This window comes from Choloepus didactylus, chromosome 6, assembly GCF_015220235.1.
Source record: "Choloepus didactylus isolate mChoDid1 chromosome 6, mChoDid1.pri, whole genome shotgun sequence".
Lineage (NCBI taxonomy): Eukaryota > Metazoa > Chordata > Mammalia > Pilosa > Megalonychidae > Choloepus > Choloepus didactylus.
This window is the reverse complement of record NC_051312.1, coordinates 80032666-80057877: the sequence shown is the minus strand read 5'-3', so window position 1 is coordinate 80057877 and position 25212 is coordinate 80032666. Positions and strand designations below refer to the sequence as shown.

The window sequence follows — 25212 nt, the reverse complement described above, 5'->3', positions numbered from 1 at the left end:
CTTACCAGAACAATTAGGCAAAACTCATGTCCTCACTTACCACATGTTTTGAATTGGTAAAGCTGCCACAATGCAAAATACCAAGAATGTGTTGGCGTTTACAATGGGAGTTTATTAACTTACACTCTACAGTTCTTCGGCCATGAAAATGTCCAACACAAAGTATCAACAGGATGTTACTTGGACTCTAGAGACTGGCTGCCAGCTTTTGGGACACCTCTGTCACATGGAAGCCACATGGCCAGCATCTGTTAGTTCTTTTATCCCAGATTTCATTGCTTTTGCTTCTGGCTTCAGTGGCTTCCTCTCTGTTTTGTGTGGATCCTCTTTTAGCTTCTCTGGGACTTTTCTCTCTGAGATTCTCTGTCTCTTCTATCCTTTTATAAAGGACTCCAGTAAGAGACTTAACACCCACCCTGGGGCAGACCCCAACTGAAATAACCTAATCAAAATTTCCACCTACAATAAGTCTACAGCCACAGGAATGGATGAAAATAACATGCTCTTTTCTGGGGTACATATAGCTTTAAACTACCACAATATCAATTCCTGATTGCATCTACAATCAACTGAGAAGATTGCCTTCAGCAATTAAAGACATTTCATTCAATCAGTTGAATGCTGTAAAAAAGTGATGACTTCAGGAGTCAGAATGGAGAATGCTCATCTCTGTTTCAGCAGGCCAGCTCATCCCAGGGAATTCCTCGAAAACGTTCATGGGAGTTCCCAGCTTGCAGGCTGCCCTATGGAATTTGAACTTATGCATCTCCACAGTTGCATGAGACAAATTTATAAAATCTCATAATTCGTTTATTCCGTTTGTTTATTTCACTTCTCTGTATGTCTGTCATAAACAAACACAATCTGCAGTTACATGTTCATTTACATCTTTTCATGATTCCACCTGCCTCTTTCCCTGCCTGTCTCCCTCACTAGAATAAAAACTCCATAAGGAAAAGAACCATGTCTGTTTTGTTCCATGTGAAACAGAGAGTACTTAACATGGCGTTCGAGATGTAGAAAATGTCTGTGGAGTAGTTGGTAACCATTGTTGAGTAATGAATGAATAAAGATTGCCTGCAGCCCACCCTGTACTCTGAACACTTGGATGACAGCAGACTTGAAGAGATTAGCATCTTATTGTCTCACCCCACAGAAATTTTAACTTTTATTTAATGGAAGTTTAGGGGGATCCCCTTGTTTATACTGAGGCAAAAGGGATGGAAGGGTTCCATGACACTCTATACTCTGTTAATGATATGGTTAATTACATCATTCAGCCTCATTTTTCTTAGCATTCTCTGAAAATATCTCTTTCTGTTCTTCATAGCAGGAGTACCTTTCCTTCTCTGAACAATTGACTGGCTTCTGATTTATAGGCATCATGAACTGTGTAAATGATGTTGCTTACCTCTTCAAGTAGACTGCTACAAAGTTCGGAACCTAATTCTTGGCCCACGTGTAATAAAAGAACAGGAATTCATAGTAGGTGAAGAAATAGGCATTTTTATTGTCTTAATTTTAATTTAAAAAAATAAAAACATTATCCCAATTTTCCTTTTTCTCTTTCTCTATTACTTACAGTATTTTTATTTATGATATAAAAAATACATTCATTAATTTTGGAAATCAGATTATGTGCCTGCTATCACTCAAAAACAGGTAAAATACAGATTCAGCCTTGATCCTCTGTGTCCAAAGATATATTTCTCCTATGAACATTATATATGGAGAGATACTGTAGAAATATAAATCTAGGGATATGTGCACAGGGTGGGAACGTGGATTAGAGGAAGAGAGAGCATGTAGAACTCTGGAATTCTGATTGAAGTGGAAAGAAATGGGTGTTTGGACTAATGTGGTGAGACATGAGGAGTGGAGTACATGGGATTTGTAAATCCAAGAGGCTCTTTAGGAAGGTTTTGAGGACATATTATATACAAGACAAAATTACATAGCAACTGTTCCAGTTCGCTAATGCTGCCATCTTGCAAAATACCAGAAAAGGATTGGCTTTTATAGACTGGTTTATTTGGTTACAAAGCTATCACCTTAAGGCCATGAAGTGTCCATGGAAAGGCATCAGCAATTGGGTACCTTCACTGGAAAAAGGCCATTAGCATCTGGAAAACCTCTGTTAGTTGGGAAGGCACATGGCTGGTGTCTGCTTGCTCCCAAGTTGCATTTCAAAATAGCATTCTCCAAAGTGTCAGCATCAGCTTTCAACAGCCATCTTCAGATTTCTCTCTAAACTGCTCCAAGAGTCTGGGCCTGTGTGGCTCTTTTTTCCAGTGATTTAATTAAGACCCTCCATGAATGGGCAGGGCCACAACTCCATGGAAATAATCTAATCAAAGGTATTACCCACAGTTGGGTAGAGTTGGATGGATCACATCTCCATGAAAATTATCTAATCAAAGTTCTCGCCCACAGTTGATTGAGTCACATCTCCATGGAAACACTCAATCAAAGGATTCCAACCCAATCAACACTAATATGTCTGGCCCCCAATATTGCATTAAAGAACATAGCATTTTGGGGGACATAATACATCCAAACTGGCACAGCAACTATCATTGACACCTGGCAAATACCTAAAGCTAATTGTTCACTGTTTGAATGAGTGAATGATTCACCCTACCCAAGTTGGGCTTATTGGATGTAAAATTATCATGACACATGCAAATGGGAAGATTTTTAGCAGAGGACTTCATCTCTATTGAGATGTACAGGAAGAAAAGATTTGGGATCACAAGTTCTTTAATTGGTTGAATCTTAAATACCCTTCTTAGTCTGTATATCCATTTCCATCTTCTCATTGGATAAAGGAATTTAGCCTGCCTTCTTTGTTTTAACTTGTAGGGGACTTCTGCCACTCACAGTTAATTTGGATTTCTCAGAATTGAGTGAGAAACGAGTTTCCGGTTTCTTCATTGCTTCCTTTCTTTGTTCAAAATAAACACATGAGCTCTTAATTGAATTACATACATGATTATATCCCATTCATTTATTTTATAAATGTTGTTTATGCACTGGTATAAGCCAGATTCTATCCTTTATCTCCCAGAAATGGACAGAAAAATCCAAGCTAAATGTCCAGAGCCTCACAGTGTAATCATGACAGTGATTCCCTAACTTACTCTGATATATAAACAAACTAACAGGATGTACAATTTTACAAAATAATTAGATTCTTTAGAAACAACTTTATATTGAAAAAAACGCAGATTTTTTCTATGTTTTCATAGAAACTTTTGTAATGGCCTTAAAGCAATCATGAAGAATTGCAAAATGTTTAGCTCCTAGATTTAAAGTAAAACATTTACTATCCTGTAAGCTCTGAATTTACTTTCTTATAACTGGAATGGCTGCATTGATGTCTGCCTAAAATGACAAAGAAAGCAAAACCACAGTTCTGCTGAATTGGGAATGTTTTTGTTCACCCCTTATCTAGGGACACTGGGTGCAGGTTCAGCCTCTGGCTTAACATACGCTATGAACTTGTCTCCAAACACCAGATCTCAGGCCTCTGTCACTGGGCCCCCTTGGGAAAGAGCAGAAGAATGACTTTGTCCACATCTGTTTGGTCTTTACGCCATAGACAAAAGGGTTGAGCATAGGAGGGATAACTACATAGAGGTTGGCAAACACAATGTGAAAGGTGCGCGGGACATTATGCCCAAAACAATGTGCAAGAAAGGAGAAGAATGCTGGGATATAGACTCATGAGGATGACAAAGACATGGGAACCACATGTGCCAAGAGTCTTCTGGCGGGCTTCTCGAGAGGGGAGGTGAAAGCACAGAGGATGAGCATGTAAGAGATAGCAATTATGATCACATCTCCAATGACTGTCATGATGGGAACACAAAAACCATACCACATATTGATGGAGATAACAGAACACGTGAGCCAGGCAACACCTATGTGCTCACAATATGTGTGGGGGATAAGTGTGTCCTGCAGAATGGTAGGCGAGTCACAAGGAAAACATGGGACAAAAACACAGAAACTTCGGAAACAGATTCCCACAGCAATTTTGACAATGTTCCTAGGGTCAGTATAGTGGTATACCTTAAGGAGGAGCAGATGGCCACGAGCAGTCGAATGCCATGGCCATCAGTATAGCCGAGTCCAGGACAAAGCATTAACATCCATTAACATGACATAACATAAAAGATCCACTAATTTCAGGCCTTTCACTTCATTTCCATGTCTTGCTACTCATCCTCTCCCCCAAAGTCCACACTAAATTGCAGACTAAGCAATGTTTTGGAGTTCAAAATACACAATTTATTTTCTCAAGCATTACCATTTTACATATGTTGTTCACACTTACAGGAATATCCTTCCTGCCCTTTACTACCTCACTCAGCTGAGACACAGCATCCACTCAACTGGAAAGTGATGCCCCAGTCATACCTGTATTAACCGCTGCTGTAGCAAGTGATTGCAACAGTTAGATGTGTTAATTCTATTTTTCCTTCTCTATTAATCATGCTTGTCATCAGTTGTAGATTTTTCTGATACTAGAATTGGGGCAGAAATGGGTTTTCTTTACTTGGGTTAGACCATGAAATTGTAGCAAAGAAAGAGTTTTAATCGGTGGTATTTTTATTCTCAAATTATTCTGCTTTGATCTGGAATTTTGATGTCTTTATAGACTCATCTACTGTATCATAATTTCCAGGAATTCAGTACTGTATCTCCATGTTTTTTCTTCTCCATAATATATTGGAACTCCAGGAAGATTATGGCCCCAAAGAGTGTGAGAGAGGCTAATTACAGAGTAAGCATTTTTTGTAAAAGGAAAAAAAAATACAATTCAGATCTTTCCACATTGGCCCATGGATTCCCTAACAGTCTTCTGGGTTTGCTAGCATTTCCATATGATGGATCAAGGAACACAGTTCTGAGAGGTTAACAGACTCACTCCAGTTCCCACAGTGGTAAATGGAAGAGCTGGAATTGGAATCAAAACCCATGTAACAGAAGACCATGTTTTTCTGATAGTCCTCACTGTCCATGAAGTTTCCCTCTCGGCTCAGGCACATGGAGACAGGGGTAGGATTTTCCTGATCACCTGTCTCCTTTTGTGCTATGCAATCAGACGAAGTCATTTGTGCTATCTAAGCCTAATCCCCCCAGCATCATTGCAGCCTTTGTGCTCCCTCCAGAGAAGGAGAAAGAAAATGTGGAGGCAGGAAATCTTGAACGGCTTCTTTCCACTCTATTCGCTGACAGATAATGAGACAATCCTTCCTTTGTAGAAGCCACACTATTAGCTCTTACCTGCTCTCCCAAACACTATATCCCTCTCAGTCTGAGCATTAAGTTATCCCAGCTGCGCATAGCCTCTGACATAGATCCCTCCAGCTCTAGTCTACGGGCCCAGTTCTAGGTACCTGGTTCATGGAACGTAATTCTTCTTTGCCCAGGATGGACATCCATCGCCTAATGCAGATTTGTGGCTTGTCTTTCCATGTGAAGACTTTATATGGAACTCATTTCTGGCTTCTGCAGAACTTATTCTGGGCAGAAGAGTTGGGAAAGTTCTGATGCCCACCTAGGACATGGCAGGGCATCAGGTAAGGCTAGAGTAGGAAGGACGAGGTTCACATATCATAAGGACAGTGCAGCTAGAGGTCAGGTTAATACAGAGGAGGGGGTGTGTGGGTGTGGACTTCACTTACCTAGGTTTAAATGCAGAAAGAAAAGCCTGGAGGGAGCATGTAACACGCCAACATAAAGACCGGAGTTATATCTTTGTACTTCATCGAAGATAGAATCTGCTATCCTAACTTGGTCCTGGTGACTGAGGAATCTGGTGCAGTAGTGAAGAAAAGGGTCTCTGGATTAAGCCTTCCATTCTCTTTCAAAGGTTTTTGTCTGCCCCAGCCCTCTCTGCAGTACTATTCTGTTTGTCTTCTCTCATACTTCCACACCCCATATCCTGCAAAGTACACACAGGTAATAAACCAAGTGGACTTGAAACACATGGAAGTCTTGTTGACTTACAAAACAGAGCTTCCTCCTTAAGGATGAGGCTTTCTGAGTCACAGGGTCAGACCCAGCTCCACTCGTAATAGGGGCCCTTCCGTCTCCTCTGGATCCTGGAAACATCCTGCGAGGGCCCAGTTAACCACAGGGAAGGCCAGCCTTTACCACAGAGGAAGAAAACAGCTCACTCAGGGCCTGGGAACATATCTCCCCAAATCACTGGGCAAGCACAGCCTATACACATGCAGGGGGCCTGTAAGAATGTCCTGTATTCAGGGTGCAGGCCCTACCAGCACACCTCCTCTTGGTACAGTTCCTGGGACACCCCCTACCCACCCATGTCCACAGCCCACACTTCTGTTCCTTTCATCTCCTCCCAAAAGCTAAGTGAAGGGGAGGAGAAAGAAGCATGTGAGGACCTCCCACCCTCCAACATCAGCCTCTGCTCTGTATCCTGTTTTCTGCAGAACTTAGCTGCACCCTTGTCATCTTTCACCTGCCAGGGTGAAAACAGAAGGTGTGGAAAAAGAGATCAGACAACTGAGAGAGCCTGTGTTCAGTTTCCACTTTTCTGTATGATCTGAGGTAAATCCATTAACCACTTTGAACTGAGGTGGACTCAAGATATGTGTTCTCCACCCAGCTTGTTTTCCTTATCAGGATGCAATGATGGGAGGGAAACATACATAATGGTAAATTCTTCTTGTATCCGTTGATGCCCATTACAACATTGTTCTAGTTTGCTAATGGTGCCTTTTTGCAAAATATGAGAAATGGATCAGTTTTGATAAAGGGGTTTTATTTGGTTACAAAGTTACAGTCTGAAAGCCATAAAGTGTCCAAGGTAAGTCATCAGCAATTGGGTACCTTCACTGAAGGATGGCTAGTGGTGTCCAGAAAACTTCTGTTAGCTGGGAAGGCATGTGGCTGATGTCTGCTCCAGAGTTCTGGTTTCAAAACGGCTTTTTCCCAGGACATTCCTCTCTAGGCTGCAGTTTCTCAAAAATGTCACTCTTACTTGCTCTTGCGGTGTTCTTCCTCTCTTAGCTTCTCCAGAGCAAAAGTCTGCCTTTAATGGCCATCTTCAAACTGTCTCTCATCTGCAGCTCCTCCCTCAGCTCCTGTGCGTTCTTCAAAGTGTACCTCTTGGCTGTAGCAAGCTCGCTTCTTCTGTCTGAGCTTATATAGTGCTCCAGTTAACCAATCAAGGCCCATGCTGAATGGGCATGGCCACAGCTCCATGGAAATCATCCAATGAAAGGTCTTGTCCACAGTTGAATGAGCATATCTCCATAGAAACATCCAATCAAAAGTCTCCAACCCAATCAATACCAATAGGTTTCCTGCCCACACAAGACTGCATCAAAGATAATGGAGTTTTCAGGGACATAATACATACAAACCAGCACATTCCACCCCCTGGACCCCAAAATGACATGATCTTTCCATATACAAAATACATCCATCCATCAGAATATCACAAAAACTTAAATCATTTCAGTAACAGTAGTTAAGTACAAGATCCCATCAAAATCAATTACAGGTGTGGTAAGTCCTAAGGCATAATTCTCCTTTAGCTGTGGATCTATGAAACTTAGAACAAGTTTGGTACTTCCAATATACAAAGGAGGGACAGTCACAGGATAAACATTCCCATTGCCATAAGGAGAAACTGAAGGAAAACAAGGTTAACAGGACCAAAACAGTTCCTAAAACCCACAGGGCAAACTCCATTAGATTTCAAAGTCTGAGAGTCATTAACAGAATGACATTGTATCCTTGGGGCTTGAGGGAGCAAGAGTCTAACCCTTCCTAAGGGCGTTTGCAGCAGCCCTTTCCTTTCCAAACGCTGCCGTGAGTGCTCCAACATATCCACACATTGGGGAGACCACCTTCCAGCCCACCCTCCTCAAACATTGGGGCAGCACCCGGATTCTCTTCCATCTCTGGGGCATATGCTCAACCCCTTCAGAAAAGTGGGGTGGCTGCCAGGATCTCCCCAGTTCCCTGGTAATATGCTCTACCCCCTTTGAGGCCTGAGTTGCCAACAGCTTTCCTGAACATTGAGGTGGAAGGCCCACCCCTGACCTCCGGGGCAAACTCACCATTTCCATGCATGTGGGCCACTCCCTCTCCCAACCGGAGACCTCTTGAATCCAGACCTTAACTTCCATGGCTCTGTCTTTGAAGAAATGTTCCTTCAATACGTTCCTTGTCTGTCTCCTCCAGTCCAGACTGTCAGTGGTTCCATCTATAAAGATCTCACAAAAATTCTATTGGCTTCACATGAAGCACACAGGGGTCAAAGCCGTCAGACAATAGGACTTCCCACAATTCCTTTCTGGATAACTCCGTCTCCAATTTTGGCTTGTACTAGAATGGTGGTAGGGTTCCACATTTGGTTAAATCCTCATGTTGGGCTGTAGCTTCTGGGGTTCCACCCCGTAGAAGCCCAGAATTTTCCAAACCATCAGTTTTGCTTTCTTTGAACCCAAGTGTTCAGTTCTAAGTTTCTTTCTCTTCACTCACATTTTATGCTAAGCTGCAAGGAGAAACCATGCTATATCCACAAATTTTACTTTTGAAAACTCATCAGCCAAGTATCTCAGCTTGTCGCATTCAAATTCTTCCTTTCATATGACACCAGGACTAAATTTTGCCAAATTCTCTGCCACTTTAAAACAAGATTCACCATTCTTCCAGTTGGCAATGACACATTCATCATTTCTGCTCAATGCCTGATCAGAAGTAACTTTAGAGTCCATAATTCCTCAAACAGTCTCTTCAAAGCATTTTAGGCCTTTTCTATCAAGCTCCTCACAATTCTTCCAGAATCTTCCCCTTATCCATTTAAAAAGCCATTCCAACATGTTTAGTATTTGCAAACACAGCAGCACTAGCACCCCACTTCTCTGGTACCAAAATCTGTTCTAGTTTGCTAATGCTGCCTTTTTGCAAAACACCAGAAATGGAGTGGCTTTTATAAGGGGGGTTTATTTGGTTACAAAGTTACAGTCTTAAGGCCATAAAGTGTCCAAGGTAAATCATCAACAATTGGGTACCTTCACTGGAGGATGGCTAGTGGTGTCCGGAAAACCTGTTAGCTGGGAAGACATGTGGCTGGTTTCTGCTCCAGAGTTCTGGTTTCAAAATGGCTTTTTCCCAGGACATTCCTCTCTAGGCTACAGTTTCTCAGAAATGTCACTCTTAGTTTCTCTTGGGTGTTTTTCCTCTCAGCTTCTCCAGAGCAAAAGTCTGCTTTCAACAGCTGTCTTCAAACTGTTTCTCATCTGCAGCTACTCTCTCAGCTCCTGTGTGTTCTTCAAAGTGTCCCTCTTGGCTGTAGCAAGCTCATTCCATCTGTCTGAGCTTATATAGTGCTCCAGTGGACTAATGAAGGCCCATGCTCAATGGGCAGGGCCACACCTCCATGGAAACACTCAATCAAAGAATTACAATCTAATCAACACTAATACTTCTGTGCACACAGGATTACATCAAAGATAACGGTGTTTTGGGGGACTTAAAAAATCCAAACCAGCACAAATATGGTAGTTAGGATCCAACAAGGGCTCTTAAAACATTACCCAGGTTCAAATCCTATTTCTGTCATGTTTAGTTCTGTGAATTTGGATGAGCTAATATACTTCTCTGTGCCACAATTTCCACATCTCTAAATGGGTGATAATAATAAATGTGCCTATCTGATGGCAGTAATGTAAGGATTAAATAAAATAACATATGTAGAGCAATTATATAAGCTATAACAATGCCTAAAACATAGTAAATGCCACCATGTTAAATGACATTGTTTTCATTATCATTATCACATATATTACTCCTTGAACATCATTTCTTTTCAGCTCCTTTTCACTGCATATTTAGTTCTCAGTTTCGTAGACTACAACAGCCTTAAGATAGGAGCTTCTTAAAAAAAAAAAAAAAAAAGGATGAGCTGTGAACTGAACAAGCATATATGAAAGCATAATGGCCCTGCATTTCTAATAAAAGTGGCTGAAAGGCAGACAGAAAGAGCACAATTAGATCAAAGAATGAACTTCCTTTGCCAATGGAGTAGAGGGAAAGAGGCTCAGTATAAGACTTTTTAAATAAAGTGGAACATTTGGGGCATTTGTCTTTTAATCCCTACTCCTGGCTAAAACTCCACCATTTACAACATTCTGAACATGGGATGGGGAGATGGAGACAGGGAATGATGCTGCTTCAGCCCCGCTTCTCCAACTTACCAGCCCTACTGACCCTTCATGACAAAGTTTTTCTCTTAAGAGAGTCTGAGCAAGTCATTTACATCAGGACATAGAGGGTTCCTGGGGCATCTCCTTGAGGACTGGCACTTTTAGAGGGACCTTCTGCATTTGATACAATGTGGTATAAATACAGGACAATGCAGGAGAGCTTCTCAGAAGCACCCAACCCTGTCTGTGATTGACTCATCCTGGCTGAGCAGCTCCTGCTGCTAATGGGTCAGGGGTCTCTCACCTCTGCTGTGGAGGTGGAATTAAGGATAAGGAATGGACATCCAGCCTCTAGGCACCCAGTTCTGCTCCATTCCCTGATGCTCCACTTTGTCCATTCTGTACTTAGTGCTCCCAGGACCTAGGAGACTCCGAAGATGCTCCTGTGGTGATCCTGGGGAACAGAGGGAGGGGTGAGGAGGGTTGTGGCTTTCTGGTGAGCCACTCAGGGAGCAATGAACCCTGAGTCCTTAGGATCCAAGGGATTTAGAACCTACTACTCTCAGCTATGAACTGTGAAAGAGGGTTAGCAGAGGGCTGTGGTCACCTCTGCTGACTTTCCTGGGCTCCAGGCTTAGGTTCCTGGCATGCTCAAGACGGGGAGAGAGAGAGACTGAGTAGCCGGGCCTTTGATGGCGCTAAGGTCCCAAAACCACCAGATGGAGACATAGCAAAGCCAGATGGGGCTGTGCTTTACTCTACTCAAAGGACAGGGACAGTGGGTACCTATAAATAGACAGTCATCATTGTTTAGCACTGTTTCTACCCCCGAGCCCTGCAAAGAATCACAGTAGCTTCTTGGAAACAGTCTAGACTTTTGCCTCAGGCAAAACTGGGTTGGAATAAGACTCCATTACAGTGTGCCCTTGAGCCAGTTTCTTAACTCCTCTAATGGTAGTTTTTTTCTCTGTACAATGAGGATTAACACATCTTTCCAAAATGTGCTTATGAAGATCAGAATAACATGCTTAGCTATCTAGAAGGCTGCTTTGCAATAGGAGGAACTTAGGAAAATTAATACATTACACACATGATGTGACTTAGAAAGACTCAGTTTGAGAACATACTCTGACCATCTGAGATACCTGCTAAACACACATGTGATTATAGACATATATGGAAATAGTAAGTTCACAGCATCTCCACACCCTCAAAAAATATACTCCCTGTCATTTAGAGGGACAGTTCATTTTTGTTTTTTATCTCTAGTTCCCTAGTTTGAATACATTTGCTCTGTTATAGAACATATTAAAAATTTACCAAACAAACAAACAAACACACAAACAAAAAATATCTGTGTACTATTGTGGTCATGTGCTTTGATATTTCAGAATAGTTACATAACGCCTTCCATGCTGAGGCTACGCCTTGTGCTCTGTGTGTGTGAGTGTGTGCATTATAACCCAGAGCATGTGGGAACAGTAACTGTGATGTGGTCCAGAGACTGAAACCCACAATGTCAACAGCTCTCCCTGAAACACATCATTTCTTTTAAAGCCTTTTATCAGAAGCTGTTCTTTTTCCTATATCCCTGTTTCACCACATTGGAATGTGTTCTCCATTTCCTCCTCCCCCTTGGTGCTTCCAAACCATCAATCTTTGAGGTTCGGAAAAAAATTTCCCTTCTTTGAAATTGGTACTTCCTATTTCTCACTCTTTACTCTTGCATAGAGGAGAGAGAGTTTCTACTCCATTCCGCCCCAGAAGGGAAAGGTTTGGGAAAAGCACTTCCTAATTCTCCTTCACTCACTTCTCCCCACATGACAAGTGGTCCATCCAGTTGGTAAGAAGAATTTGTTGGGTTCGTGAGATGGGGATAGGGTCTCAACACATACAGTTTGGGCTCACTTCCATCTGTTTCCAAACATGCCTCCAGCAGAGCTCAGGCCTCTGTTCTGCTCCTGGCTCTGCAGGAAGTCCCAGGCCTGCCCTCCAACTCTGGTCAAAAGGAGTGCTGCTCAAAATGTGGATGGAAAACCAACGACAGTCTGCAAAGTGCTACCAGCCAAGGACTGATTGAGTTCAGGAACGGTTACGTGCAGAAATTAAGAGTGTTTATGAACACTTCTAGCAATTTAGCATTGCAGCTTTATCCAAGAGCATCATTTGTGGATTTCTATCATTGAAGACACTAGGTAACCAGTTCTGGAGTTTCAATGTTGCTTTGTCGAGACACATGGAGTGAGAGCTACATACCTAGTGTATTTACTGCATAGTATTTTTTCCAGGGTATTTACTCAATGATATTTCTTCATGTTTTAAGACTTTATTTTCAGAGAAGTTTTGGATGTTCAGAAAAAATGTTACAGAAAGTCTACAGAGTTCTCATATGCTCCCTCTGGCCTCAGAATACAGTTTCTTCTGTTATTAACATCTTATGTTAATGTGGTACATTTGTTACAACTGATGAACGATGTTACGGTGCCCGCAAGTTAAAGTACGAGACGGCCAAACAGAATTTAAAGAGCCTTTTATTAGCTGGGCCGGCGGCTGCCGCCTGTCACTCCGCGCAGGGAGTTTAGTAAGCAGTCCCCACCGGAGATTGCTTGAGACTTATATAGGCAGAAACCACATCCTGAAAATGCAAGCAAGCTACTTTGACAAAAGCAGAGTTGGCGGTTAATTAATGGGTGCTTAAGATCTTTAGCAACCTTGAGAAATTTTCTCAAGGCCGGTGCAATGGTTAATTATTGAAACGGTTACGCTTGGCTAATACATACATCCGCAAGTCTCACTCCCTAAAACGGCACAGTTTCACTCCCTTCCTCTCAGGGCTTTAATGTTTACTTTGCAGTCATTACCGGTTGAGGGGGAAGGGGACTCTCTTGTTACAGATTAAGGGGAGGGAGGCCACTTCAAACGAATGTACAACTGATGATCCAATATTCATGCATTATTATTAATTAAGGTCCATAGCTTACATGCAAGTTCACTCTGTGTTGTACAGTTCTATGGTTTTAACCAATGCATAATGTCTTCTATCCACCATTACAGTACCATGCAGAATAGTTTCACTGCCTTAAAACTATCAGTCCCCTCCCCCTGAACCTCCAGCAGCCACTGATCATTTTACTGTCTCTATAGTTTTGTCTTTTGCAGAATGTCAAATAATTGCAATAAGGCAGTATGTAGCTATTTCAGTCTGGTGTCTTTCACTTAGCAAAATACATTTAGGATTCTTCCCTATCTTTTCATGACTCGATAGCTCATTTCTTTATATCAAAGAATAATGGTCCCTTGTACAATGTGCCACATTTTGTTTATTCACTCACTTATTAAAGGACAGTTTGGTTAATTCCCATTTTTAGCAATTATGAAGAAAGCTGCTATAAATACTCTGGTGCAGGTTTTGTTTTCAACATATTTGGATAAATTTTCAACTTATTTGGATAAATACCTAGGATGATGATTTCAGGATCATATGTTGAGCCTATGTTTTATTTTGTAAGAAACTACCAGATTGTCTTCCAAAGTGACTGTACCATTTTGCATTCCCACCTAAACTGAGGGGGAGTGCCTGTGTCTCCACATCCTCAGCAGCATTTAGTGTTGTCAGGGTTTTGAAATTCACCCATCCCAACAGGTGTAAAGTGGTACATCACTGTTGTTTTAATTTGCAATTCCCTAATGACAGCTGATGTTTGAGCATCTTTTTATATGTTTATTTGCCATGTGTATATCCTCTTTGGTGACATCAGCATAAGAGATTTTAAGTGAACCTTCCCAAATGTGATCTAAAAATATACAAAGATCTGAGAAAATTTATTTTACAAGATGCTAGTTTTGCAATTATTTTAATGTCATTAAGATATTCTTCATTTATAAGTTTAACATCACGAGCTGAATTAGAAAAGTAAAATTTGTATTATTTATAATGCTAAGCTTCACTTGACTATCCACCCAAGATATTGGATGAATCTATAGCAAAGAAAATTTTCATGACATTTTTTTTCTTAAGGCAACAGTAGCAGTATACCAACTGATGATATGCGAAATGATTTTGGAAAAATGATCATTAAAGACTTTGCAAACTCTTAACCCAGAAGTATGATTCCTCATATCCAGAATTCCATTTAGTAGACATAACTGTGAAGGGCTGAAATTAGAATGTGTTCTTTGCAGAGATGCAATTGATTCAGAAACCAAAGACATTCTGTGTTTTTTTAATACAATAACAGAAATGAGACTTGCATTTCTACATCTGATTATATTTTATATTATTTTTCCTGTATTTTTTTTAAGTATCAATCCAAATTTAGATGATTTTTTTTAAAAATATTGGTTCTTCATCATAGATTCTTCAGGAAGACATGATCTAAATGACTTTATGTATATCTACATTTTTGAGGGTTGTGATACAATGGTCACCTCTGCAGACAGGGAGCTACTGTGGTTGTTCTGTGGATCCCACTCACCCATCCACTCATTATTGGGTGTGTCCTCCAAAGTTTACATGTGGAAATAAAGTAGTAAGAAGCCAGTCTGTCTATGCAGACACATCATGTTCTTGAACTCAGTACTACCAGAAATAAAGCACATATTTTGATATCCATCTATGTAACTCCAGTACCTTTCTCTAAATGGGTTTGGAAGATGCGTAGAAAGAGATTTGTGATTAGTTATCAAAATCATCAAGCAACAATAGCATCAAGCTATGAGACAGTTTAGTAGCTTCATCTACTAATATTCCAATCAATTGCTGCATTCTCTGGAGACATTGGCATATAGGCTCCCATATTCTTCACCACCCAACCTCTACCACCACTCTGAGCAATATCATCATCAATTTGGATGATTATTCCATCAACCTAGACTTACTCATCTTTGAACACACTGATGACTGTAAGCTCAGGCAATCCCTTCTGCCTGGGAGGTCCCATTCCCCTTATGCTTGTGGCTAAAATTATTGGGGTTCTTCAAGACATATGGGAGAAATGAACTCTAGAGGCTTTCTTTGACTCTCAAGGACAGTTAGATATGCTTCCTTTGTGCTTCCCAAGGACCTTACCTCAATCATTGTGATATGTAAGGCTGAATTAATCTATGTAAATTATCTGTATATGATTTTTTCCTCCTGCTAAGCTATTAGCTTCTTGTAAACAGCATGTAGACCCACTTCATATCTCTACTCCCAGTTTGCATGCAGTTTCTTTGATATAATAGCTGATTTGAGGATGTTATTGCATGGAAATTATTGCCCCATGATATTTTCATTTTCTAGCCCTTGTGCCATTACCTTCCTTGCCAGGTTATTACCCATCATATCATTCAGCTTTATTTTTTCCACAGTTGTATCACTATTTTGAGGTAATTATTTTGTTTTCTTGTTTTTTTATTGGTCACTATCCCTAGAACATAACTCCTAGAAAGCAATCTGATATCATGAATATTTAAAAAGATATTTTGAATATAGCATAAACTAAATAAATAGTTTCCATGGAAATGGATGATTTTTAAAAACATATTTATTGTCAGAACATTATTTTTCAAATAAAATCTTCCTTGGACACTTAATACATAAACTAGATGTTGATCTGCTGTGTTATAGAGAAAACATCAAGGGACACACATGCTATGAGATGTACCTCACGCAACTTTGATAGCCTGGCTCCTTAGATTAGGGTTAAAAGCCAACTGGACTAGATTAACTGAAAAATTAAAAATATCTTTAAATTGTGTCTCTAGGATCCTTCTTTATTCACAACATATTGTATTTTCTCAATTTCAATGCATATGAAATTTGGATGCATCTTTAAGTGGTTGGGTTATTTTATTGTAGTGTTCCCCTCCTCAACCTCCACCTCCACTGCCAAAATGTGTCTAGTAATGGACTCTCTCTTACAATCAAGTAAATATAGTCTGTAGACAAGAAATCCCTGTGTCCTCCAATCAATGAGGTTAAATTTTTTACTTTATTATCCAAAGGAACTGGCTTGAGACCACACTCATGAACCGTGGAAAGTCCAGCTCTTTTCCCAGATCTACATTTATTTCCAGGGGTTATGATCTCCTGGACACTACCTCTGTAGTTTACCCCCCTAATGCAATCTGGAGCCCAGCAGCTATTCTCCCCTCCCAGCTCTGCTGCCAACAACCCTGGCATAGAGCAATATCCAATATCCTAGTTCTCTCATACCCATTTCTGCACTACCATTAGAATTCATTGTTTAGAGGAGATTTGTAATGCAAAATTTGTGGAGTTGAGAAATTTAAGGAAATTACAGTGAAGCATAAAATAGGCACTACTTTGAATTGAAAATTATGATTAATATCTTATTTTTCCATCTTGTAAACCCCAAAGGACAACTTTCTCACAGATGTTTATTTTTAGTCTCTCTTCTTTAGTTTGTCTCTATCCCAACTTAAAATTTTTTTCTAACCTCCCAGCTACAATTCTCCTATTTCTTTAGTCCATTTAGAATAATTTGACTCTCTGCTTTCACCTCCTTCTTCCAGATTATATCCAGTGCAATTGCTTATTCCACAAATGAAGACATCATGATGGGTTTTATTTTTATCGAAACAACATCTCATATAGATTATACATATTCCCTACTACAAAATAGTAGCTATAGGCCATTCTTGCTTTAAATAGCATTTGATTTTTTGCTACATCTATAAACACTATGACTGCAATCTACTCTTACCATTAACCGGTGGACCATCAACCTGGATTCTTCAAAGAAAACAAAAGTATGAACTTATCTCTGATCTGCTTGGTCTTTACTCCGTAGACAATGGGATTGAGGGCAGGTGGGATAACAACGTAAAGGTTAGCAAACATAATATGGAAACTGCGGGAAACATTGTGTCCAAAACGATGGGCAAGGATAGAGAAAAAGGCTGGAATATAGAACATGAGGATGACACAGACATGGGAACCACAGGTGCCAAGGGCTTTCTGGCGGGCCTCTCGAGAGGGGAGACGAAAGACAGCACAAAGGATGAAGATATAGGAAATGGCAATGAGAATGACATCTGAGATGACTGTCATAATGGGAACACAAAATCCATACCAGATGTTGATAGAGATATCAGCACAGGCAAGTCTGGCAACTCCTATGTGCTCACAGTATGTGTGGGGGATGATGTGTGTCCTGCAGAAAGGCAGGCGAGTCAGCAGGAATACAACCGGCAAGATGATGCAGAAGCTTCGGAAGGAGATGGCCACAATAATCTTGATGACGGTTTTGGGAGTCAAGATGGTTGTATATCTCAAGGGAGAACAGATGGCCACATAGCGATCAAATGCCATGGACATCAGGATGGCTGAATCCAGAACAAAAGTGGAATGGTGAAAGAACATTTGTGTAAGGCACCCAGCAAAGGTGATTTCTCGATGCTCAAGCCAAAAGATACTGAGTGTTTTCGGCACACCGGCTGTGGATAAGATGAGGTCAGTCATGGCCAGCATGGAGAGAAAGAAGAACATGGGTTCATGCAGGCTGCACTCCACAGCAATGAGGTAGAGAAGAATGCAGTTTCCCACAAGAGCCACAATGTAGATGGCACAGAAGGGAATCCCAATCCACACATGAAACTGCTCCAAGCCTGGGATCCCCACCAGAAGGAAAGGACCTGAGTTGTAACTACTCAGATTGAATATGATCATTGCAAACTGGGAAAGCACAAGGTCCAGGCTCTGAGGACAAAGAGTGATAAAAGGTAGTTTGGGTCATTTCCAATCACTCATCATTATTGACATCTAAAACATGGTTATGAAAAAATTAGTTAAAGCAGAATACATCCGAGAGTGAAAGAAGTTTGAGATGAATATTGACATCAGGCAACACGCGCAAACCTCGATTGGTCCAGACACATCAGGATGAATGGTCATTCTACCTAAACAGAATATCTTCTCTCTTCTGACGAACCCCCTGGTCTTCACTGAAACTTCAAGAAGCCTTCCAGACTGCCTACAATTACCCTTTTCATTACACACTCTCTCCTGATACAAGGTACCTGATTACAGGACATACTTTTGCATGGGTTGCTTGATTATAATTTATATACCTTTGTGATCATCATTCTTTAAGATTGGCTTACTCTGCTACAGTGGAATATGCATCTCTGAACTTTCAAAGCTACTATGACTGTGGCTTTTGAGTTGTGAGCTCAGTACTCCTGAAATTGAAATCTGTTCAACAAAACCTTACTGAATTCCTGTATTATTTTTGGTACAACTTGCAACTCAAACACAAATTAGAAAAGTCCTTGACAGCTGAGGATCATGTGTCCTTGTTCTTCCAAAGAGACAATTTCCAGCAGCCTACATTAGAGGTTTGTAATACCCTAACACCTTTGACTTAGCTCCATTTTTAGTCAAAATTTCTGTCAAAATTTGTTTTGTTAGAACACATAATATCCTAGAAAACCATTGTATCTCAGATACATACTCTCTCAAATACCTGCAAATTTAACAGCTATAGCTTAGACATGTACTGATTCATGTTTTCATTCTCTAGTACATTTTATGCTCGCATATTTTACCCACACATAATCTTATATGAAACTAAACTCACAACACTCCTTTTTGTCTCTTACAAGCACACAGACATGTGTACACAAGGACAAACACATATATACATGGCATCCACAGCAGACAGAGAACACAAGGACATAAAAGATTTCAAGTCTGGATTGTGAAGATGTCACATACTTTCTATATTCCCCAAATCATGATTATCTCTTTTAAATAGCCTAGTTTCTAGTAATCCCTTACTCTGAATGCACAGAACGCTACTTTTACTCTACATATACCCAAACACTAAGGCCAGGAAGTCCTAGTATCAATTCTAAGATGAGATGTGCAATACCTATATCCTTCAGATTCTTAACTTGATAAGGCCAGTGATCATCTTCAAACTTCCCCCAATCCCATTTTACTTCTTTCTCAGGTAAGAAACCAGCTCACAATACCTTCTATCTTTGAAAAGAAGGCTGAGTTTCTCTTCTTTCCTCCATGTAGCATATGAGAAACAGGATAGTTTTCTTTGGAAATCTTCCTGTATCTATAAGTAAAAGCACTGTTCTTCTAGTAACAGAAACGCTCCTGCAGAGTGTCTTGATATTTCACGTTTGAGGTTCTGAGGACACAGACCACAGTTCAGATAGCTTTTTGCAGAGCACCCTAAACATCTGCTAAATATTTGTGTTCTCCAGCTCAGAAAGTTTCACCACAATTCTCTTCTCCAGTGAGGAGCCCAACATTAGAGAGCTGCTTAGGCTGTTCAGCCTTCATTGAAAACCCCTCCCTGTGCTAGTCACACAGTCAACAATATATGGTATCAGCTTCCTTAAAATAATGTTTCCAGTCACAGCTTCCCGAATTTGCTGAGGTGATCTTTTATTCATACATTGAGAGGAGGGGTTGGTTCCTCTCTGGGATTTGTATTTCCATGCACTTAAACACAACAGATGTTCATATATCACCAGAAGCACTGACACACTATGGCCTGCATGCAGAAAGTTCACTCCTAGATCTATCCTTCTATGGTCAACAAATCCACAATGTCGGACAAACTGCAAGACACTCAGTCTGGTCTTTTCGATAATTCATTAAAAAAGAGGAGGAGGCAGGAAAGAAATAAGTTTCTTGGTTAAAATAAATCTAAGAGAACACAAAACCAAATGCAATGTGGTCCTTAATTGGATTTTGTTTTCAAACAAACAGGTACAGGAGATAACTAAAAAATACTGGGGAGATTTAAATATGAACTTGCAATAGAAGCTATGAAGGAATTAGTGTTGTTTTTATTGGATGCAATGAAGTATTATGGCAGATGTAAACATATGCACACATTCAGACACACACAGGCATCCATGGAGGGCAAGAATAATTTATTAGTGCAAAGGCCTCCTTTGGAGCCAGAATTACAGGCTCCACAATGTACTGGCTGTGAAAATTTAGGCAAGATATTTGACCTACTGACCCTCAAGTTCTTCATTGATGAAAAAGTCGTATTACCCCCCAGTTTTTACAAATATTATTAGGTAAAAATAAGACACACCCAAAATTAATCATTAGTGCAGTGCCTGGCACATAGCAAGATGGAATAAGTACTACTGCATGTTATGAGATTATATTTTATATCATCACTATAATCATTAGCATTCAAATGACATGGTGAAGAAGGAAACATACAGGCAGTTTTAGATGAATGAAAACTAACAGAAACACCCCTGGGCATATACACATATACATCCATTTATGCCAACACTGAGGTTAGGGTTATGTGCTTTGTCACGTACCAGTCAGAGCAGTGGTCATTCTTGTCCCAGTGAAACACTAGCAGTGGTCATTCTTCACCCAGTGGTGTAACTGTCAATCTCTTCTGTACTGTTGTTGTCCATTCAAGGGAGCATATACACGAGTACTGGAGACCACGACTTCATCATACAAATGGGAGTTGCTCAAGAAAGGAAGTTATAGTGCCCAGGCCATGGCCACTAGAAAATGAGGTACTGATCTTCGCATTCAGTCCGTGTTTCTTTCCAAATCCTCTTTCTAATGAAACTCACCTACACTACACTTAATGGCACTCACCTACACTTCGGGATACGTCCAAAGGGAAAGAAAGCAGATTGTATTGATTGAGAAAAAGCACATCTGTAAAAGGAGAAGACACAACAACCAAAGAAATGAGTGGAGAGGTAAGGAAGGGACTGATAGAGAGGTTGATTCTGTGTCCCCATTTGTATTTTCAGGTCTTTGCTCAAGTAGATGAAGAGGTGGGTAGTTAGTGCCATGAGGGACCCTGAGAACCTCTCTTCTCATCCTCAAGGGAAGAAGATGAAGCAGTTTCTATTAACCCTTCCCATGCCTGTGCGTTAAATGGTTCATTTATACATGTCCTGACATACCTGGTAGTGTATGTACAAATCTCTCTCTAGCCATATGTGAACACCTATTGGAACAATTAGGCATAACCCATGTCCTCACTTACGAGATAAATGACTTTGGGCAAGTTACCTAATGTCCATAAAAAGGTGATAATATTTTTACCTGCTTCTCAAGATTATCTTAAGAATTGACAAATTCAGTGGGACGGTGCTTGTAAAAATCATGATCTTAGTGTAGTTCATGTTTTCCATGTGTAATCCATTTCCACATAAATCATAACAACCCAGAGTGCCTACTAAAACAAAGATGACATGGTCATCTCCAAAGCATTATAATACTCTTTCCGAGTGAGGCCTCAGAATCTACATTTACAATCTCCACTCTGATGGTTGTGCCCCGAAGTACATGGGGAAAACATTTGCAAAACCAAAGGGAGAAACAAACACCTCTAACCTCATAATTTGTCCTTCAATACACCAGTTTCACAATGGATAGAGAATAGATAGAATATCAGGATGTAAGAAAATTCCTTCCTGGTTTCTCACTGTTCTTAGAATATTAAACAAACTCTGTGAAATGATCTGGGTTCTTCAGCCTTCTGAAAGCTCACCTTTCGATGCTCCTTCTACATAAACTTACCCTGCAACAGCACTGTCCTCCAGTTCCTTTAATGCATGGATCCTTCTTTAAAAATGCTGTTTCTTTACCTACAACATGGCCTCCCCACTCCCTTGAATGACTCATGTCTTAGAGATAAAGTCATTTCTTTCAGGAAGGCATGCCTAATTTAAAGCTGTTTTCCTCTGATGGGCTCTCCCCAAGAGCAATTTGTTTGTTTTGTTTGTTTATTTCATTTGCCTTTATGTCTGTCATAAACATAACACAATCTGCAGTTACATGTTCATTTACACCTTTTCATGACTCCACCTGCCTTCTTCCCAACCTTCCTCCCTCACTAGAATAAAGACTCCATGAGAAAAAGGGCCATGTCTGTGCAAGAGAGTTGTTAACTGAGAGTACTTAACTCACTGTTTGAGATGTAGAAAATGTTTGTGGAGTAGTTGGTGACCAGTACTGATTAATGAATGAACAAAGATTGCCTGAAGTTCACCCAGTACTCTGAACACTTGGGGGAAAGCAGACCTGAAGAGATTAGCATCATATTGGCTTCCAAAACAGGACATACAGTTTTTATTGAATGGAAATTTAGGGAGTTCCCCTGCTTTAAGCTGAGGTATAAGACTGAAGTATCCCATGAAACTGTATACTCTGTAAAAACGTGGGTAATTACATTATTCAGGGTCCTTTTTCTAAGCACTCTCTGAAATTATCTCTTTCTGTTCTTCATATCAGGAATATTTTTCCTTCTCTGAACAACTGACTGGATTAGAATTTTTAGGCATCATGAACTTTGTAAATGGTGTTCCTTACCTCTTCAAATAGACTGTGACACAGGTCAGAACTGAATCCCTGGCCCATGTGTAATAATAGAACAGGGATTCATGGTAGTGGAAGGCACATTAGCCTATTTCTTGTCTTAATTTAAAAACATGTCATGAGTGATGTTATCAACATGGCAATGTAAACAGCTACTGAAAACACTTCTCCAGAGATTCAATGAAAAAAAAAGGACAAATCTGAATTGTTTTAAACTCTGGAAGAAGATATATACTGGAGAGTGGCCCTACGGATGCTGAATTGAAGAAATAGAAGAAATACCAAGTGGGAATCTTCTGTCCCAGATCAGCCCATCCTCTCCCATCCTCTGCACAGAATCAACAAACAGGAACCCTCCCACCAGGGACAGATTTTAAAATCTTTAACACCAGTGACAAATATCCCCACTGTTTTGAGACACAGGGGACAGAGGAGAATATTTCAAGTCCCAGATCAGTGAGGGACAAAGAGACTGAGAAAATGTGGACAGAGATGGCATTTCCAGCCCTGGGTCTGAAAGCCCTTCCCCTACCCTTAGGGAAGCAGCAGCTGGCAGGTGTTTACCTGCCTAGGGGATGGCTGGAGTACTGGGCCACATGGGGAAGTACTCAGCCAAAGGTGTAGCCCAACATCCAGCCAGATTGTGGATAGCAAAATGAGGGCATAGGAATCCTGTGACTTCAACTCACCTGTATGCACCCTGTTCTGGGAGGCAAAGCATCCTCTCAGAAATAGTCAGTTACTAAACAGCACCATCTCCTGGACAGTCTGGAAAGTACGGGAAAGAGAGCACCACTGGAAGTCAGCAGATCTATATTACCACACTCAGTGAACATGCTGTGATGCCCAATGCCTACCCCCCATCCACATTGCAGGCCATGGTGGTTGCCTGATGTTGGGGAAGAAAGGGGGACAGAGCCAATCTGACAACTGGTCAGTGAGAGAAACAAAGTAATAAAGAGATCAAAGAAAACCAACAAGAAAACCCAAGGCAAAAGAGAGTAAACAACCTCCAGAATAAACTAATCAAGAAAATCAGATACCCAGACAGCAAAAATCATGAGCCACACCAGGATACATGAAGATATGGCCCAAAGGAACAAACTAACCCCTCAAATTTGAGATTCAAAAGGTGAAACAACTAATTAAAGATGTTGAAACAAATATTCTAAATCAAATCAATGAGATGAAAGAAAATGTGACAAAAGAGATGAAGTATATAAGCAAGCCATTGGGTGAGCAAAAGGAAGAATTTGTAAGCTTGAAAAAACAAATGGCAGAACTTATTTGGAATGAAAGACACAATAGAAGAGATGAAAAAAAAACAATGGAGATATACAACAGCAGACTTGGAGAGGCAGAAGAAAAGATTTCTGAACTAGAGAACAGAGAATCTGAAATCCTACACACAAAAGAACAGATAGGGAAAACAATGGAAAAATATAAGGAGGGCCTCAGGGAACTCAAGGACAACTAGAAGCACAGGAATGTACATGTTATGGGTGTCCCAGAAGGAGAACAGAAAGGAAAAGAGGAAGAAAAAATAATAGAGGAAATATTCAATGAGAATTTCCCAACTCTTATGAAAGAAATAAAAGTACAGGTCCCAGAAGCACAGTGTACCCCAAACAGAATTGATTCAAATAGACCTATGCCAAGACACTTACTAAACAGATTGTCAAATGTCAAAGACAAAGAGAGAATTCTGAAAGCAGAAAGATAAAAGCAATCCATCACATACAAGGGAAGATCAGTGAGACTAAGTGCAGATTTGTCAGTAGAAAACATGGAGGTGAGGAGGCAGTGGTATGATATATTCAAGATACTAAAAGAGAAAAACTGCCAAATGAGAATCATATATCTAGCAAAACTGTCCTTCAAACATGAGGAAGAGTTTAAAATATTTACAAACAGAAACTGAGAGAGTTCCTGAACAGGAAACCTCCTCTACAAGAAATACTAAAGGGAGTGCTGCAGACAGATAGGAAAAGACAGGAGAGAGTGGTTTGGAGAAGAATGAAGAAATGAAGACACCAAGAGATAGAAAGAGATGAAGATCAGGCATTTGATGCTGGAGGAGTACAGAATGTTCAACAGGATTCATTGTTATTCCAGTTTGCTAATGCTGTCATTTTGCAAAACACCAGAAATGGATTGGCTTTCATATAGGGGGTTTATTTGGTTACAAAGTTACAGTCTTAAAGCCATAAAGTGTCCAAGGTAAAGCATCAACAACAGGGTTCTTTCTCTGAAGGATGGCCGATGGTGTCCGAAAACCTCTGTTAGCTTGGAAGGCAGGTGAATGGCATCTGATTGCTTCCAGGTTACATTTCCAAATGGATTCTCCAAAATGTCAATGGCCGTCTTCCAATGGCCGTCTTCAAAATGTGTCCCTCAGCTGCAGCTCACAAGCTCCTTCTGTCTGAGCTCTTACATAGTGTTCTAGTAAACAACCAAGGCCCACACTGAATGAGTGGGGCCACACCTCCATGATTATCTAATGAGAGTTATCACCTACAGTTGAGTTGGTCACATCACCATGAAACAACCTAATCCAAAGGTTCCAACCTAATCAACACTAATACATCTGCCCACACAAGATTGCATCAAAGTACATGGAGTTTGGGAGGACATAATACATTCAAACTGACACATTCCAACCCCAGGAAGCCAAAA

General features: G+C 40.5%; 1 protein-coding gene and 1 pseudogene across 1 annotated transcript; both read right to left on the bottom strand.

The window, feature by feature from the left end:
* Positions 1 to 3483: 3483 nt before the first annotated feature.
* LOC119537059 lies at positions 3484 to 4144 on the bottom strand (annotated as a pseudogene).
* A 12776-nt stretch (positions 4145 to 16920) lies between these two features.
* LOC119537057 (olfactory receptor 52H1) lies at positions 16921 to 17880 on the bottom strand. Its single transcript, XM_037839674.1, has one exon. The coding sequence runs from the start codon at positions 17866 to 17868 to the stop codon at positions 16921 to 16923; it is 948 nt and encodes a 315-aa protein (XP_037695602.1). The 5' UTR covers positions 17869 to 17880.
* Positions 17881 to 25212: the final 7332 nt, after the last annotated feature.

What these genes read in the sequence shown, in the direction of transcription:
- LOC119537057 (XM_037839674.1), bottom strand. Translation starts at nt 17,868, where the DNA reads ATGATCATATTCAATCTGAGTAGTTACAACTCAGGTCCTTTCCTTCTG.